This window comes from Vipera ursinii, assembly GCF_947247035.1.
Source record: "Vipera ursinii genome assembly, chromosome: 3".
NCBI classification, from domain to species: Eukaryota; Metazoa; Chordata; class Lepidosauria; order Squamata; family Viperidae; genus Vipera; species Vipera ursinii.
The window spans coordinates 170,803,681-170,823,853 of record NC_139516.1 but is presented as its reverse complement, the minus strand read 5'-3'; the positions used below and the strand labels follow the sequence as shown (position 1 = coordinate 170,823,853).

The window sequence follows — 20,173 nt, the reverse complement described above, 5'->3', positions numbered from 1 at the left end:
ATGGAGTTTGTTTTGTGGATGAATTAATATCCACAATATATTTCACTGCCTCTTTTAAAAAATTGAAGATGTATACTATCCCTTCCTCTACATAACAGTTTTCCTTACTTTGATTTAAATAAGAATTTGCACAGTTTTTAAAAGAGATTTCTCTGAATATCAGATAATAAGGCATAATTGAGTTTTCCAGCATCATATACTAAAAATACTTCAGTCATTTCCTTATGAATTGAAATTTAAAAGCAGCAATTTTATTTTGTGATTCTGGTGAATGTTCATGGGAACTAATTAGGAATAATGAAACTTTTTTTATTCCTACAAATATATGTATTTATCATGATGCAAATATTTCTTAGTTTCTCTTCTGTAATGTATTGGCTGTATGAGATTTCTGTTCACCTCATATCTATATTCTGTGATCTTTTTATATGAATCTGAGATTGTAGATTAAAGGTCAACTGTGAATGTCCTAGCTATCAATGTGGAGCTTATTCAGAAACAGGCCTACATTATGGGACTTCTTTCTGAGTCAGATTCATCTGGTGTACACTTTTTCCCCCCTTTTAGGGCCAAGTTTGTTGTTTATTTACTTATTTGTGTTCCATATTTATTATTTTACCACATAAGGCAGTGAATGTATTCAGCACATATCCTACTATTTTCTCCACAACAACAATGCTGGGTGATGAGTTGGTCTGAAAGTGTGTGACTGGCCCAAGGTCACTCAGGTGGCTAAATCAAATCAAGCCCCATCTAGATGATAGCATAGCCATAGGCTTTCCTCATATCTCTACAAAACACATTTTAAGATGTGGGATATAGAGAAGAGCCTCTCTCAAACATCTTAATAGATAAATTGCTTTGTATTGGAAAGGTGTTCCATAGATCAGAGGCCCCTAACCTTTTGGGAACCAGGGAGCGATTATGTGGAGAGAGGTTTTTCCACGGACCGGAGGGGGTGTGGTTTTTTGTGCTGCCTGCATCCTGCAGATGGGGCTTTGCTTCTTTGTACGGCCCAGTTGCTGGCATGCCATGGCCCGGTACTTGTCCACTGAGTGGGGGTTGGGGACCCCTGCTATAGATAACCTGAACCTATGCTATTTAAGTTTTCTTATGTGTTTTTTCTAATAGAAGAATCTGTTCCTTTTTTTCTTCCATGTCAGCCAGAAGTAGTATATTTGGTTGTACTATAATTTGCGAATAATTATTATTCATTACTTAAATCCTATTCAACTGCTAGGCTATCCAATTGTTTCTTGTTATATACTGGCATTAACAAAGGAGTACAAAATAGACAAAAGGTAATTCAGAATGACAGATCTGCCTGTAGCATTGGCTGTAGGGGATACAGAAGTGATGGACCTTGTGAACTGCCGTTTGCTTTCCCTGAGACTGCTAGCCCCGGTGACAATTAATAGTTTGTTATAGCTGTGGTTTTGGGAAAGAGGCAGTTGTCCACTGGGAACAGTGTGGAGACAATGAACCTGTTTACAACAAGCTGTTGTACAGCTGCTGCATTGCAAAATCATAAATGAAGATGATTAGATCATCTATTTTGACATTATAGGATTAATCCCTGTAGCACAGTCTAAACTGAAACAGAAAGAGAATCAAATAAAATCTGCTACCTAGAAGTATGATAGCTAACAAACTATAACTCATATCTGAGTCTCTCTCTCTCTCTCTCTCTCTCTCTCTCTCTCTCTCTCTCTCTCTCTCTCTCTCCTAGATCTGAGTGAAGATTTGAGATAGTAACAAAAATTCAATGCTAGTGCAATAATTTAAATATAATTTATTGCCCAACTAGGGGAGAGAATCTCTGTATTAGCCCGAGGTCTTCTCTGGGATGACTGTATAAGTGGTTATCTTCTGATAAACTGATTATGATTTCAGAGTGAGAATATGTATATACAAATAGAAATATAAATAATTTTCTGCAGTTTCTTATTGTCATTATTTTAAACACTGCTTTTAATTTTTTTATTTATTTTAATTATTCTCTGCAAAAAATATGCACTTGTGCTTTTATTTAGTAACATTTCCCCTAATTGTTAATTTTTTTGAAATATTAATTTAGGGTACTTCAGACTGCAGAAGAGAGGGTGTTATTGCTTATTAGTTCATCTCCTTAATGAATGCCCCAAATAGCAATTAGACTTTAAAACAGGGGTGTCAAACTCAATTTCATAGAGGGCCGCATCAGTATTGCAGTTGCCCTCAGGGGGCCGGGCGGGAATGGCCTGGGTGGGTGTGGCCTACTGGGTGGGCGTGGCTAGAGTGCTTATGGCCTACTGGGTGGACGTGGCCAGCTCTACATCATTTGCATCAAGGGTGCCTATGGGGGCCTGGGCAGGAGTGGGACAGATCTGAGGGTCTCTGGCAGAAGGAGGGTCTCTGGGCCAGGGCTAAGGCAGTGGGGGCCGTTCCCTCACTGTTTCCAGGATGGCTTCGCGGGCCGCATGAAACCACTTTGCGGGCCGGATCCGGCCCCCGGGCCTTGTGTTTGACATGTCTGCTTTAAAACAATCTTGTTCAAATGAATGCACTTATTCAAGCCATGTAATCTGGGAAACTCTAGCCAACAGTGAGTTTCCTTTTTCCAGGCCTGGGAAAACGATTGGAATCCAAAAAGGGAGATACTTGGGATGAATCTAATAAGCTAGAAGGGAATTTATATTTGACCTGTGCTTTATACTGTCTGATTTAAGAAATCATAGTGGGTTTGTGAACATGAAAACCCTCTCAGAGGAAATCTTGAAAGCAGACATTTGGAGAGAATACTAATATCAATGACCATTTTCATTGCTTATGTTTTTAAGCAGATGATGTCACTTCATACCACAAATCAAAAAAACATCCTTGCAGTGTTTGTATAAACAAACAAAATCATCATACAAATGCTGCTATTACGTTCTTGCATTCTGATATCTGACACAAGTATACTGATAAAAACTTCATTTGTCTCATCATGTCATTACACGTATGTCAATATTTGTTCTCCATTTCTTCTTCTTGCCAAGATACATTAACTCATAGCTTGAAAAGATTGAGAAATTAAAGCCATATTTATATGACATCTCTTAAGATAGTGTGTGCTAAGCTGCAATTGATAAAATCCAACATTTTTTATTAGACAATTTTGCTTCTTCTGAATAGGTATTGCTTGCAAGACTTCTTACTTCCTGGACTTAGCACTATTGGGAAAATATAATTTTAGTGGATTATGCCTTGCTTTTTATATATTCCCAGAATATGTAAATGAATGGCCTCTAATGTAATCCTGAAATAGGAAGTAAATGGAAGTAAATTTTAAATAATGTTACAATTGAGAATTCAGTTTATGAGGGGTCCTTGGTGCTCTCTGAGCTTGCTTGTTTTCTTGCAGACGGTTCATTATCCAAACTAAGTAACATCATCAGTGCTAGTCTAGCACTCATGATTTTGGGTCATGAAAAATCTGCAAGAAAACAAGCAAGCTCAAAGAGCACCAAGGATCCCTCATTTCAACTCTGAGCTACAAATATTCTCCTTTATTAGTAATTCAGCTAATTGAGGTGTTTATAATTTTATTTGTACTTGTTTGCTTCATTATGTTTGTTACAGTGAAGACTACTGATTTTATACAGTAGATTCTACAAAAATAGTTATGATCATGATTGTAATCAAATAAGTTTACCCCAAGCCAGTGTGTTTGAAAGGAGACAAAAACTCCTAATAGATTTATTGATGTATTTACTTTACTTTAGTTTATTTTTATTAAATTTGTATACCGCCCTTCTCCCGAAGGACTCAGGGCGGTGAACAGGGCATATATAAATAGCAAATACAAAAATTAAAAAGGAATTAAACAAATGCCCAGTTAAAAATACAATAACAATAAAAAACCCATTAAAAAAACCCTAACGACCCCCATCAGGCCAGACCAGCTAGTTCAAACAAGTGGGTCTTCAGACCGCGCCAGAAGGAGCAAAGGTCCGATGCCTTCTGGAGCTCAACCGGCAGTTGGTTCCATAGAGCCGGAACTCACACATTTATATCATGTTGCAATCAATTTTAACTTTTAGTGGTTTACATAATATAAACACAATTAAATCGTTTGCTATAAAACTAAACAAAAGAAAAGAAATCTTAAAGGTCAATCAAATTATAAATTCTCCCTAGAACATTCTATAGACAGCTTCTCATCTTTCTGACTGCAGACAAGAAAAGGGCCTGTCTGAACTCCACAGGGAAACTGCTTTAGAGCAACATTTTTGGGCATCAGCTTCCTTTGCTTCCTTAAAAGTAGGTGATTAAGAGTAGCTTTTCCTAAGGTGACCTATTAGGTCAGGAAAGGTCTGATTGGAGTAAGTAAGTCTTGTAATACCCAGATCCTAAGCTATAAATGGCTTTATGCAATATAACCAAAATATTAAAATGTATCCTGAGTCCAAGTGGAAGCCAGTGCAAGGCCTGTAGCAAGTCCTCGATTAATCATTAAGCAAAATAAGCACATGCCAATGGCACCAATGAAAGGAGTGGGGAGCTATCATCCCCTTAACTCTTTCATTGTCATACTTGACTTTAGTTTTCAACACACTTGTCATTTCAGTAATAGAAAGGCTGGGGACGCTATTTGTTGGGTGGTACTTACAGCATCAGTTGGCCTTAGTCAAGTCATGCTTGTACATGGGTATAATATGAATGCTGAATACAGGGCTAACTATCTTACAAGTAGTCCTTAAAGACTCCCCTATACAAACATTTTAACCATGTGTATTGCATATGCACATATAAACACATTTGTTTAATTTATATAGCCACCTTTCTTACTTACATGTGTGCAGCCTATACTTAAAGCAATCATTTAGTGAGCTCCACACTTCAATGGATTCCCCAGATTTAGGCTTTTTGGAAGATCACCAGAGTTCTGGAAGTACCTCTGAAAGTTCACAGTGGCAATGGCTGCAGAGTTTTGAGCAAGTTATTTTTTAAAATTATTTTATCTGAAAATGGCTTCACAGCCATACGTGTTCTGAATAATTATGTATTTGTAGCAGTGCTTTTTTTGTAAAAGAAAAAGGTGCCGGAACTCACACATGTCATAGAACCCGCCTTGCCTACCCTACAAAGTTCCATCCAAAAAAGGTGCCGGAACTCCGTTCTGAGCGTTCTATGAGAAAAAAAGCCCTGGTTTGTAGTATTAATTATGTAAAATGTAGAAATTATTGATCATTAGTATTTTCACTTTTGTAACAGTCTCTGACAATATTTTCTATTGCAAAGAAAACATTTGCAATGTATATGTAGTTTTGACTGGCTGAATTTAAGCATTTTTTTAATGTACTTATATCTGACTAGGGGATATCTGACTAGCAGTAGTACAAAAATAAAATGTTGGTACTTCAATAGCTATCACTGACTTAGCTGTGTAAGCCTTTCGCAAATGTGTGAGGACAACTGCATAAATATTTGACCCAGAACTTGACAAGTAACATATTTAACAATGCTGAGGCCTCAGGTAAAATGCTGGTTCACATGTAAAGAACATTAGACATCTGTGAAATCTTATACATATTCAGGAATAAATCCATTTATGTTCAGCTGGATGTATTCTTCTGTTAACAGTTATAGAAATTCAGCCAGTCAGATTAATACAATTAGATTCAGCTAACTGAAATGCTGCCATTTGAGTAGAATTTACACCTGATTCACTTCAGTGGAATGGGACTAATATTGTCCTTACTCTGTTCTGCTGAATCTGGAAGGCACACCTGAGTGGGTGGAGGAACAGCCTTACTGCATAATACTGAATATGTTCTCTGCCTTGATCTTGTGTACTGTTATCTGATACCGTGTTTTTGTTTTGCTGGCACATTTATGTTGCACACCATACAATTGCTATAAATCTATAGATGCAACCAATTCATTGTACTTATTGCATTTCATATCTTATCTAAAATAAAAATAAGATCATGAAAGAAGAGAGACCAGGCAGTCTGCAAAACAGAATTTTATTGTACAAGTATACATATAGGATACAACAAATACTCTTGTGTATCTACACATATGATTTCAGAAGATTAAATGAAATATTGCTAGTTATCTAGCTGCCATGTTGATTCCCTGGAATTAAATTTAATAAAGAATGGGAAAATAAAAAGTAGATCTAGATTATTTTCTAATGTGATATTCACCAGAGGTGAAATTCAGTTTAATTTAGAAGCTAGTTAATATGTGAATTTACTAGATCTAAAGAACACTAAACATTTAGAAAAATAAAGAAATTCAGAGTCTCTGCTTGTTTAGTACCAATACGAATATCAGTATATGACTTTTGCTATAAATGTAAACATCTGTTGCCTCTTTGTTCTGCTTTTACATTGTGAAAGGAATGACTTAGAGCTTTGTAGAAAATATATTTATGAACTGACTATGATAATTAGTCAGTCAATTATAATTACAGGTAGTCCTTGATTTATGACCACAATTGAGTCCAAAATTTCTGTTGCTAAGCAAGACCATGGTTTAGTGGGTTTTGCCCCATTTTATGACTTTTTTGCCACAGTTGTTAAGTGAATCATTGCAAAAGGTGATCAGATGACACTGGGACACTGCAACCACCATAAATATGAACCAGTTACCAACTGTCTGAATTTTGACCACATGACCATAGGGAGGATGCAACAGGCATAAGTTTGAAAAATTGTCATAAATCACTTTTTTCAGTGCTGTTATAACTTAAAACAGTCACTAAAGAATGATTATAAGTCAAGGACTATCTGTAACCCTAGTAAGACCACACCTGGAATACTTCAGCCAATTTTGGTCACCATATCACAAAAAAGATGTTGAGCGTTTGGAAAAAATTCAGAGAAGAGCAACTAAGATGATCAAAGGCCTGGAGACTAAAACATACGAAGAACGGCTGCAGGACTTGGGTTTGGTTAGTCTAAAGAAAAGAAGAAATAGGGGAGACATAATAGCAGTATTCCAGTATTTGCAGAGCTGCCACAAAGAAAAGGGGGCCACAGTTTTCACCAGAGCACCAGAGGGCAGGACAAGAAACAACAGTTGGAAACTGATCAAAGAGAGAAGCAACCTGGAATTGAGGAGAAACTTCCTGACAGTGAGGACAATTAACCATTAGAATAGCTTGCCCCCAGAAATCATGGATGCTCCATCACTGGAGATTTTTAAAAAGAGACTAGACAGTCACTTGTCTGGTATAGGTTCTCCTGCTTGAGCAGGAGGCTGGACTAGAAGACTTCCAAGGTCCCTTCCAGATTCTATTCTATTCTATTCTATTCTATTCTATTCTATTCTATTCTATTCTATTCTATTCTATTCTATTCTATTCTATTCTATTCTATTCTATTCTATTCTATTCTATTCTATTCTATTCTATTCTATTCTAAATACAGAAGTCAGCCAAATCAAAGGGATAGTAAATAAAATGTCCCAATTATGTTTATGGATTTTGAAGGAAGGTGAAACCAGGCCTTGATTCGTTTTAAGATTCAGTAGGAATCTCAAATACACACACACGTGTTTGTGTGTTCTCTGTATGTGTATGTGTGCATGTGATGTATGTGTGTGTGTGTGCGTGCGTGCATATACCGTATTTTCCGGCGTATAAGATGACTTTTTAACCCATGAAAATCATCTCAAAAGTTGGGGGGTCGTCTTATACGCCCAGTCGTCTTATACGCCCAGTCGTCTTATACGCCGGAAAATAGTACATAAATCAATCGAGCGCCCCCGTTCTTGCAAAGCAACTTCAAGCCTCCTTAGTCCAGTCCCCCCTCCAATGTGACTCCCTTCCCACCCCCAAGAGCCTCTCAGCCCCTTCCCCTCCCCCTTGCAAACGCCAGACCCCGGGAGCTCTTGCGTCTATTCCAAAGGGTAGGTGGAAGGAAAAGCCCCTTTCGGCTCTGGCTTGGCTGCAAGTCAGTGAGCCCGGGAAGGCACGCCCTCCCCTCTCACTGTGGAGGAAGCGGGGCAGGCTGGTGTCTGGCGGGAGCCAGCAGGGCAGTCCTGCGCACGCGCGCGCTCCCCGGCTCCTAAGGAGTCCTTGGGGAGCCATGGCAGGCACCTCATGCTCTTCCCTCTTGAAGCAGCATCGGCGGAGCCGTCCGGCATCGGGTGGGAGCCGGCAGGGCAGTCCTGCACACGCGCGCACTCCCCAGCTGCTAAGGAGTGCTCCTTAGGGGAGGGCGTGCCTTCCCGGGCTCGCTGATTTTCCGGCGTATAAGATGAAAAATCTTGAAAATCATCTCAAAAGTTGGGGGGTCGTCTTATACGCCCAGTTGTCTTATACGCCGGAAAATACGGTATATATGTACACATAGATTTCTATTGAACTCATTCACAAATTCTGTTCAAACTGAATAAATTCTTCTAATTAAAATTTTGAATAAAATTTTGACTGCTTTGTGTATTCCAGCTAAACATAAACTGTCACTTAGAATTTTATATACATATTCTATATTTATTGTATAGTGATAATATTTGTATCGCTGATTTGACTGTTGTGGTATAATGATCTTTAGATATACCACTGGTGTATGAATTTTAGATATCAGTGTCAATATCTTCAATTTACTGATATGTTTGCTAGTAATTTATATATTCCTTTTGTGTTTCCTGTCATTTCTACTTAGGATGGAATTGGGGTAGATGAAAAACTGTCATTAAGACAGGTAGCTGTTGTTGAAGATTTCTTTGATATAATCTATTCCATGCATGTGGAAACAGGACCAAATGGAGAGCAAATCAGAAAACATGCTGGACAAAAAAGAACCTATAAAGCAGTAAGTAAATAATCTTACACCAAGAGGAATGCATATTGTTATGTTTTATCCAAGATAAATAAGGCATATTAGTCAATTATCTTTCAATCAAACCATTTTATCTCTACATGGATTTGTGCTGACGTGCATTGAATAAGCTGAGATGTTCTTTAATATATTTGAAGTCCTAGTGAAGAAAGAATGAAGATACTATATTGTGCTAATAGAGTACAAATTATTTGAATTATAGTAAATGAAGATATAATAGGACCTATGTTGATCAGATAGATCAGAATAATTTTACCAGTATATTTAAATAATATTTCATACTTATTTTCCTCTAAGTGATAGAGAAATCATGTATATATATTCTGTGTCCTGCTTACTTATTCAGCTGATTCTTTTGATTTTAACATTTTATTTATTTAAATGCTCTATAAGTTATTTTATCCTCCTTAAGAACATAGACGTGAATATTTAGGTAATGTATAAATATTTATATTAATATATGTATTAATATACTGTATATTAATATAATATATTAATAGTAAAATAAGATGTTCCCCAATAATTTAACTAGGTATACAATCTTCAGGAAGTATGATATTTTTTAAAAGTTTGAATAAATTTATTCTTAACAGTATCTCAAATGTAATGTGGGCTTTCTTTATTACTTTCATAGTGATCCAGCTTTCGTTTGAAACCCCAGTTTTATTTCTCCAGTCACAAAACATGCTTTCTTAAGTCCTCTTCTACCTATCTAATTCATCTTTTAGTCAAATAATGTCTTTTACACTACAATGGGACATTGTTAATAGTAATGTACAAATCAGCCAAGTTCCAGATTGAAGAAAGCAATATTCAATTTGAGTTTTAGAGATATAAAAGGAACAAAATTCAATTTCAATGAATTTGAGATTAATTCAATAAAAAATTTGACCACTGAACTAATAAGGAACAGTAACATCCCTTTTGATTTTTTATTGAGATACATAGCAGAGATGATAGATTATTTCCAAAACATTAATGATGAAAGTTTAAGACAAATAACTTCAAGATTTCATATAATAAAAATGTGAAATAGTTTTAAGGAAGATTATTGGATCAGCCTCAACCTACTTCAACTTATTTTCAAAAACTATTTCAAAAGTAAGCTTTTCTAAAAATAAAAAAAGTCTATCACTTGATTTTCTGGGCTAAAGAGCTTATTGATACACTGTAACTCATTGACAGGATTATGTGCTACCTTTTAATTTAAAAAATGGAGGTGTATATATATTATCAATATTGCATATATAATACAATGTAATACAAAAAGCCTTTGTTATACACAATCATATAACTGAAAACTCACTAAGATCTATCTATGCAATAAAAATTCAATTAGAACATGGTCAGGACAGGCAAATACCTGAATGAAACAGAATTTATTGTTTATTTTTTATTTGGGAGGAAATTTGAGAGAATTAAGAAATAAATTACCATTAGGAGAAATTGAATAAACAGAAGACTGAATGACCTGAACATTTGCAAACAGACTGGACTACAGAGACTATCATGGATTATATTACAGATCAGATGAATACATTGAGAGCTAGGAAATAATGAAAATAAAAGTGTATGGATTTAGTGAAAAGAAGGTAATACAAGAAAGAGTAAATCCGATTGTAAAAAGAACAGCGAAGTATACTGTGTCATATTTCTTTCCTTCAACTCAACTCATCTAAAAAAAATATATCAGGTAAGTGCAGCACACATATTCTCACTCTTCTGATAGTGTTCTGACAAGCATGATTTGGCAGATGTAGTAAACTCATTGACTGGCTACTCAGAATGTAGTCAGAGAAACACTGTATTCAGCTCTCACCCCCAGCTTTGTTCACATATGGAAGGAAAATTTTAGTGGTGTTCAAGAATTTGCAAAATCAAAAAGTAAATCCATTCTCTGAATAACCCTTAAATTTCTACAAAGTATTTGAAAGTACTTGATTTGATCTGATGCCTTAATACAAAATATCTATGTGTAAAACTCTTTCAAAAAGACTTTGAAACATTACAGAATCACAAGGCAATGGGCCCTATATACTTTTTGCTTACTTTAACAATTCAGAAAAAGGGTGAGCTGCTGATTCTTTTAGGAATCTATTGGAGGTATTAAAATTAAGCAGTGGAGACTTTAGAATTAAGCACTATTCAATACAGTAATTTAATTTTGTTGTGAGATTTCTTGAGTATAAAAATATAGTTGTTTAAGCTAGTAGAGCAATCTTGGAACCAAACCAGTATCATTCATTATACAAAACCTCAATCAATCAGAATAGAGCTGGAAGGGACCATTGAGGTCTTCTAGTCCAACCCACTGCTTACTCAGGAGACCCTATACCATTTCAGATAGACCAGTCTCTTTTTAAAAACTTCCAGTAATGAAGTACTCACAACTTATGTTGGCAAGCAGTTCCACTGGTTAATTGTTCTCACTGTTAAAAAGTTTCTCCTTAATTCCAGGTTGCTTCTCTCCTTGATTAGTTTCCATCCATTGTTTCTTGACCTGCCTTCTGGTACTTTGGAAAATAAGTTGACCCCCTCCTCTTTGTGGCAACCTCTCAAATACTGAAATATTGCTATCATGTCCATGCTAGTTCTTCTTTTCTCTATCCTAACCAAATCTAAATCCTATAATCGTTCTTCATATGTTTTTGTCTCCATCATCAGTCTCCAAAAACTCAGATAATAATAATAATAATAATAATAATAATAATAATAATAATAATGATGATGATGATGATGATGATGATGATGATGATGAAAGGTACCTTGGAGGTCATCTAGTCTAACCCACTGCTCAGGCAGGAAACCCTATACCATTTCAGACAAATGGCTGTCCAATCTCTTCTTAAAGGCTTCCATTGTTGGAGCATTCACAGCTTCTGGAGGCAGGTTGTTCCACTGGTTAATTGTTCTAACTGTCAGGAAGTTTCTCCTTAGTTCTAGGTTGCTTCTCTCTATAGTTAGTTTCCATCCATTGCTTCTTCTCCTGCTTTTGGGTGCTTTGGAGAATAGCTTGTTTCCCTCTTCTTTGAAGCAACCCCTGAGATATTGGAACACTGCCCCCTTGTCCTTCTCTTCATTAAACTAGACATACTCAATTCCAGCAACTGTTCCTTGTATGTTTTAGCCTCCAGTCCCCTAATCATCTTAGTTGCTCTTCTTTGCACTTTTTCCAAAGTCTCAACATCTTTTTTGTAATGTGGTGACCAAAACTGGATGCAGTATTCCAAGTGTGGCCTTACTAAGACTTTATAAAGCGGTACTAATACTTCACGTGATTTTGCTTCTCTGCCTCTGTTTATACAACCAAGGATTGTAATAGCTTTTTTGGCTGCCGCCCTACACTGCTGGCTCTTATTTAAGTGATTGTCTACTAGGACTCTAAGGTCCTTCTCTCAGTTACTGTTTTTGAGCCAGGTTTCACCTAATCTGTACTTGTACCTTTGGTTTTTCCTGCCTAAGTGTAAAAGCTTCCTTTTCTCTACATTAAATTTCATTTTGTTGGATAGGGCTGATTGTTCAAGTTGGTCAAGATCTTTTTGGATCCTGAGCTTGTCTTCTGGGGTATTAGCTATTCCTGCCAGCTTAGTGTCATCTACAGATTTGCTGAGTTCCCCTTCTATTCCCTCATTTATGTCATTTATGAAGATATTGAAGAGTACTGAGTTTAAAACATAACCTTGTGTTACCCCACTGCTTGCTTCTTTCCATGTGGATGTAGTACCATTAAGGATGACTTGTTGAGTATCGTTTGTCAGCCAGTTACAAATCCATCTGATAGTGATGCTGTCTATCTCACATTTTTCTAGCTTACCAAGAAGTAGGTTGTGGTCTGCTTTCTTGAATGCCTTGCTGAAGTCCAAGTATACTATGTGTCCACAGCATTCTGCTGGTCCACTAATTTAGTCACTTTGTCAAAGAATGAAATAAGATTGGTTTGGCATTATCTATTTTTAACAAATCCATGCTGGCTTTTAGTTATAACTTTATTTGTTTCTAGATGTTCTCAGATATGTTTTTTATTATCTTTTCCATGATAAATATTATTAAGAAAGAAAATTGCATTGAATATATAAAGAAGAAATATCATCACAGGCTTTACAACTTTTCACTTTCAACTTTTTCTATTCCCACCCCTCCTCTCTGTAGAGTCAAATATAACATTAAATGTTCAAAATGTTTAAGAATTAAGTGGTACATCTGGCATTTTGAGATAATGTGAACCATTTCATAAAATAATTTCTGTAGTTGTGAAACATCCATTTTATGAAAATCTGATTGCTGAAGACAAAATAACCAATCTATAAAGAAGAGGGGAGGGTTTTGCCTACAAATTTCACAACAAACATTTCATTCCATATAGCACAACCATCATTTAACTGAAGATAAGTTAGTGAGACTAAAAAAGATAAGTTAGTGAGGCTAAAAGTAATCCAATTAATTTTCCCAAATTATTATTAAATAATTTCCTTTAAAATTAATTTAGTTTCCAAAATGTATAGAAAAACCTCTATCATTTCCCCTTATTTATTCATTATTTCCCCAGATTCTGGCCCCAATCAAGTCACATTCAAATAATTTTCAGTATGTTGTTTTCTGTTTTATCTGCTAACTAATCATCTCAGTTTTTCTGTCAGCCAATTTGCCCATTCTTTTTTTCTCTCTGCCACTTAGTTCTCTGTCAGCTAATTCACCATTTCCCTAATTTCTTATTTTGTGTCTTTCTCTCACAAAAGAAATAACATGAATGATTACGAACCAGTAACTCTTCTAATGTTGCAATGCTACCTACATGTATCTGAGAGAAAGTTTCATTAATCTCAGTATAACTTATTTCTGAGCAAATATTGGGGTTTCTCTATTAAATATTATGTTCACAATATAAATATTTTCAACTTTAACATTGCCATTATCTAGATATTAGGATAATCTTGTTTGCTAGCATGTTTATTTATCTTGAACTGCATTTGTGAACAAATTAAGTATTATTGGTCTGACTCTGCCAGTCTGAAAAATAATAAAGATTTTGTGGCACTATAAAACTGGCAAATTTGTCTTGGGACATTGTGGTAGCTTGTAAACAGGTAGACAGAGGATAAAATTGGAAAATATTTGGGGAAAGAACCTGGATGTTTACTTGAATTGTAACTGTCCTGTCATGTCAAAGCTGCAATGCCTGTAGGGCAGTTGGTGGTCAAATACATGAGTACTAATAGGCATTGCATGCAGCAAGTAAATTGTATAACAGCTATCACAACATCAAGCAATGTACAGTATCTGTCCCAGCTAACAAATAGTTTCTTTTTCAGTAGCTACATTGTGAGCAGTCTGCTCCTTGTTTCATTATATCAGAAAAGTACCTATATCAAAAATGTATTTGACAAGTTTAAAATGATTTCCTACTAAATCTAGTTCTTAAGGCAACGAAAAAGTATTTAGTTATATGGATGGGGAAAAACTTCCACAATCATGCAAAGATTTATTTTATTTTATTTAATTATAAGAAAGGGACAGATTAATTAATTATATCTACAGTATGGCTACATTTCTTTGTATACCACATCAAACATATGCTTTGTCATCTTTTTATAAATCATCAATTATTGAATATTAATAATGCAGTCACATTACTCTAAATGTTTAGCATTTGCCATGTACTAGAAAGGGCACTATTTGGAAATACATTAGTGCAGTATATAATACAGCAAATGTACCACTGGTTATGTAAATCTGATGAATGAAGGATACAGCAAGATGAATATGGAATAGATGATGGATTCAGAAGAGCATCTTTTTTTAAAAGAGTAAATACATATATCTCTAAGCTTCTTCTTTCATGACATACTAGAGTTCAACAAGGAAGTTGCCTAGAAACAGAAAGAAGAAATATGGAGGCATAACCTTGTTCTATCTCTGTTGCATCTGATGAATAACACTGCTAACAATGTTTGCAACAAATATCCTGTGCAATTCTACTTGCTGTATTGTATGTAGGTGGCATGTGGAGGAATATCACATAAGAATTCTGTATTAATCTGAAGAAAGGGACAGATTTCCTTTTTCACATACAATCAAATTGGAGAACAGAGGTAATTTATTTTTAGCTTATTTGGTATCATTCATACTGCAGTAAAATTATTATTGAAACCAGTATTTTCTTTAAAGAAGTATAAAATACTACAGTTTCACAAGCTTGTGACTATTTCTCCACTGGAGGTAATTCTTGCTTCACCTTCATTTACTTGATTCTCAGCTTTAGCCTTATTAGCAATTATTATCAGGGAAAGGTGGCTTTATACTTTAGCTTTGCAGCTGAACCACTGAGATTTCAGGAAGTGAAAATGGTGATAGTCTAGATGGGACCTCAAATCTGTTTTATTCTTAATTTGTATCTGAGAATGAATGAAATAATTTTGGGACTGAAGTGGAGCATAAATTCTTTTTGTTGTTGTTGTTAATCTACATACTACTAAAACTCTCATGCTTGTCTCATACTTTGTAACTGAAGAGCCTGAAGACTTGGCTCTGCCAGTTGGCCTGGGTCCAAATTGGGGGAGTTCCACGCTGGAAGTGGATGCTGGACTCGTGGCAGACTTCACCTTCCCCCTGTTCTCTGCTCTCTACCTGCCTATTTTCTTTTTCTTTTTTTGTAGTAATCAAATAGTTATATTTCTCATTATGTTCTTTTTCATTGCTTATTTTATTCTTACTTCTATTCACACTCTTTTTATTTCTTCCTTTTTACTGTTGTGGCTGCCTAGAGTAGCCATGTGACGAGATAGGCGGCAAATAAATTTAACAAAGAAATAAATAAAATAACCTTCAATTGGGTGAAACACATCATAGGGCAAAACGCTGTCAACAAAAGTACCGTACCTCCAAAGGGCTAACTTACTGAATGCTGGGGCCTGTCACCCCCAAGGGAATGACTTTTGGGGATTTTTTTGCCACTTTAGCACCACTGCTCAGCTGTTGTTCAGTGCCATCATTACACTGCTATAATCAGCCACGGTCACATGATCCTGATTTTCAACCTTTCCTGTCATTTTCTCACAAGTTGATGGGGAACTCGGAAAGAATTGATATGGGTTTCACACTCCTTGCCACCTTCCCACTAATAAAGTATTTGCTCATTAGAAACTTGCTGGGAGAAACTCAATGGAGAAATTGTGCACTCTTTTCCAGTCCCTCTGCACTTGCACCATGCTGGCCACTCATATACTCACTCACTCCCACCAGCAGCTAATTTCCAGTCTGCTGGGAAGACAAGGAAAGGGAGATGGAGGAAGTAAGAAAAAAAGGAAGGAAGGAAGGAGAATGAAAAAGAAAGGAAAGAAGAATGAGTGAGTTGAGGGAGAGGAGGGAGGAATGGAGCCAATTACCTGTGCTAGGAAGCAAAGTGAAGAGAAGAAGGCGGGAATGGAGGGAAGGAGGAAGGGTAAAACAGGGAGGAAGGTAGGGAGGAAAAGAAGGAAAGAGGGATGGAAGGAAGGTAGGGAAGAACAGGGAGTTCCTACTTCCACCGTTTTTCCCCCCTGCCTGTAGTCATTCTGTTTCTCTGATTAAGTAAGGAAATATCTCCTAAATGATGACCCAATGGGTCATGGGTATTACTTCTAAAAGCATCTAATATGCTGGTATACAGAGAAGGTCATATTTTCCCATTCAGAAAGAATATCTTTTGTGCCATGCTATGAGAACTGCATTTCTCCACGTGAGCTATTTTTGATAGGTATCCAAAATTTATTACTTTCTGCCCTAAGTTCAGGCAGCATATATTGTTCTCTGCAGTGTATGCCTCCCAGCATACACAAAGGACAGCACAGCAGGAGGCTGATGGCGCAGATCAGCAGAGGGGCTGGACAGCTCCGGGCGATAACTGCTCACTCAGGATAAGCCTAATGACTTAAGCTGTTGACAGCCCCAGGCATGGTCAGCCTGGTGGGAAGCCAGGATCTACACCCATTGTCACCTGCACTGGCAGGAAGCCCAGGTTTGAACTGATTGGATGCCATCCACCTGGGCAGGTACAAATAGACGCCAGGCTTCCCTGTTTCCCCAGTTTGTTCTGTTCAGAATAAACTCATCTTTACCCCAGCTCTGTGTGCGTCTCTATGTGAAGCACACGACTTTACACTCTCCCTCCCCAATTTCCCCCCATAAAAATACCCTGTAGGTTGATAGAAGTTAATGTAACTGACCTAAAGTCACTGGGTGTGCCCCCTTGTTGAGGGTAGTCTTGAACCTGTCTCCTTTGTGCAATCTAATGCTTTCTTTATGCACTATACTAGTATATGAAATGTATATCAGTTTCACAGTTGTAACTCTTTTGTTTTCCAAATAAAATTCTATCCTACCTGAATGAATTATAAATTATGTACAGTTTTTGATTAAAATAAATGAAGCATCCTCCAAAATACAGGTTGCTAATGAATCCATAAGAATGCTTCATTAATTTCAATGCACTGCATTTTTGAATATGTCAGTGAAGTTAACTAATGTGTACAGACTACTGTATTTTCAGTCCTGATTTTAAAGACTGGTTCAGACTGTCTGGCAGCAACATGGCAGGGTCCAATATAATTGTTTATTGTTGAAAGTAGAACTAAGAGTTATGTTGGATAGGGGTTCTGGACATAGCAATCCATGGGGTGGCAAGATGAGGAGTGATCAAGTATATATCTTAATATTGTGATACTAGGTCTGTCCCTTATGCACAATGGAACATTATGATGTGCATATAAAATGAAGGTGCTTCTGTTCTGATGTTTAGATGATTTTGGAATGAATGCCTATGTTGAAACATGTATTGAGATGGCAACTATTGCTAAAAAAAGGATTTTTTTGCTGTATTGGGTTTTAATCATGACAGATTGATATGCAATTATATTTCCCCTTTTTCTATCCAGAGTATCTTCTGGAAGGATGAGGACATCCATATTCCTTATTTAAAGGCTAATGCATCTGAATTTATCATGTTATTCTCATAGTAAGGATAACTTTGCAGGACCCACTACTTTCGCCATTATGTATTAAAAAAACTTCAGTAGGTTATATTTATTTCCTTAATTTAAAATCTTTTCAATGGTGTGGATTCACTTCCATGAAGTTGCAATGGAGCAGCTTGCAGCTGACACTGTGGTAACTCTTAAAAGTAGCTGCATCTTTTCCTGCTATTATCTAGAATTATCATGCAATTAACAAAGTGTTATCAAAAGGCAAAATTGTGGACAAATAAAAGCAGTGCTAAGAGAATAGGAACTATAACAGATAAATGCAAATATTTGGGGTATATGAATAAAAGACCTTTTTAGAAATATCATTTGAGTATTTATTATTTTCTTGATTTTTTGTCATAAGCAAAAATGATTTTATTAACATTATATCTTGATTTGGTAGACCAAGTAAGCTGCTATTGCTTGAAATTCAGTGTAGTACTCAGGCATACTTGATTGGACTTTCAGGAATTATGATAACATACACTTTATTTAGAAATATAATGATAGGTTCCATTAAATCATACCCACTCAGCTTATATCATAATGCCTATATTTCATTATTCATTTCAGATTTCAGAGACCTATGCCTTTCTACCAAGAGAAGCAGTGACACGATTCCTAATGAGCTGCTCAGAGTGCCAGAAAAGAATGCATTTAAACCCAGATGGAGCTGATCATAAAGGTAGGTTTAGTGTCAAATAATGAGATGTAAAGCGTTTTATTCATACTCCACTTATAATTTCCTGATGTAAGTGAAGACTCATAAATGCTGTACACTAGAATGGTTGAAACATTCATACAATATCATTTCTGCATTAGCATATACTGTAGTATGTCTCCAGAATTCTCTGAAAGGATTATATGTAATACCATGTATGCACTCATATATCCTCAATAATGGCAAGACTTTTTTTTCTTCTGTTCAATCATGCCCAATTCTTGGAGATTGCCTGGACAAGTCCCTGCAGCTTTCTTGGCAAGGTTTTCCAGAACTGGTTTGCCATTGCCTCCTTCCTAGGGCTGAGGTAAAATGACTGGCCCAAGGTCATCCATGTAAAGGCAGGACTAGAAGTCACAGTTTTCTAGCCTAATCCTTTACCCCCTACACCAAGACAGGACAGTTTTCATTCCTTTTCTTTGTATGCAAAAGAATGTTTTTCTAAAATGATATATAATAAGTATCCTTTGGCGGGTCGAATCCTGAGTGCCGCGTAACAGAGTGAGCGCTTGTTACTCGTCCCAGCTTCTGCCAACCTAGCAGTTCGAAAGCACGTAAAAATGCAAGTAGAAAAATAGGGACCACTACAGTGGGAAGGTAACAGCGTTCCGTGCGCCTTTGGCGTCTAGTCATGCCGGCCACATGACCACGGAGACATCCTCGGACAAGGGCTGGCTCTTCGGCTTTGAAACGGAGATGAGCACCGGCCCCTAGAGTTGGAAATGACTAGCACGCATGTGCGCTGGAACCTTTACCTTTACCTATAGATGTAGTAAGATGATCTGTGAAAATTCAATGCATGATTTTTTCAGCTAAACCTGCCCTTCAGAGTTGTGATAGTGGGGAAAAGGATATGGTGAGTGCAAGGTATGCAGTCCTGAGATCCTGGAGGATGGTACAGTCTGAATCTAACAAATGAAATGTCAATGATAATATTTAGGATGGGTTAAAATACAGATAAACTCTAGGATAGATACAACTCAAACATAAATCACATATTCTGAAATGAAAAACACTACTTTGTTTCCTCTTTACATTTGAATTTTAGAGGGGAAGTTCTTTCTGATAGAGGGAAGATTCTCATATAAAACATAAGAATTTTGAGAGGAGGCAAAATAAATTTGAGAAGTCAGACAATTTTCTCAGATTAGCTAGTTACCCTGATTGTATGATTGATTTTATGCCATCAGGTCCTATTGACTCTTAATGATACTGTTGTTTCCCATGATGATCTGCCCCTAATTTGGTCTTCAATTCTTCCAATGGTTCCTTCCCCTTAACCATGCCTAAATATTGTTTGCTCCCATTCTGTGTTATTCATTGGCTTATCCTCTAGCATACCTAGTGGAGTAATTAACTTTTGGAATAAAACAACTTTAGGTTAAAGTGCAGAAAGGGGATAAGAAATACTAAAGTGATAGGGGGAAAAATTGTACACTAATCACCATACCTTTCCATACCTATATATCATGTGCAAGAAACCAAATAGAATTCAAAAGCACTGCAAGTTTATCCCATGCAACCTATACACAAGCACCTGATCTACTAACAGTCAAGACACATTGGCACCAGATAGGAGTCAACAGACTTTCAATGTCTCTTTCAGGGGTGTAGGGATTCCAGACTCCAGATTGTTG

General features: G+C 36.5%; 1 protein-coding gene across 3 annotated transcripts in view; it reads left to right on the top strand.

Annotated features, from left to right (window-relative positions):
* Window positions 1-20,173, top strand: part of NOL4 (nucleolar protein 4) — a gene marked incomplete at both ends in the record, with an annotated part of 150,855 nt that overhangs the window by 56,381 nt on the left and 74,301 nt on the right. For all 3 annotated transcript variants that reach the window (XM_083360760.1, XM_083360759.1, XM_083360758.1), the window contains 2 exons: window positions 8,643-8,792; window positions 18,389-18,500. In XM_083360760.1, the coding sequence (XP_083216886.1) occupies window positions 8,643-8,792; window positions 18,389-18,500 (262 nt within the window). The remainder of the gene's footprint in view (window positions 1-8,642; window positions 8,793-18,388; window positions 18,501-20,173) is intronic.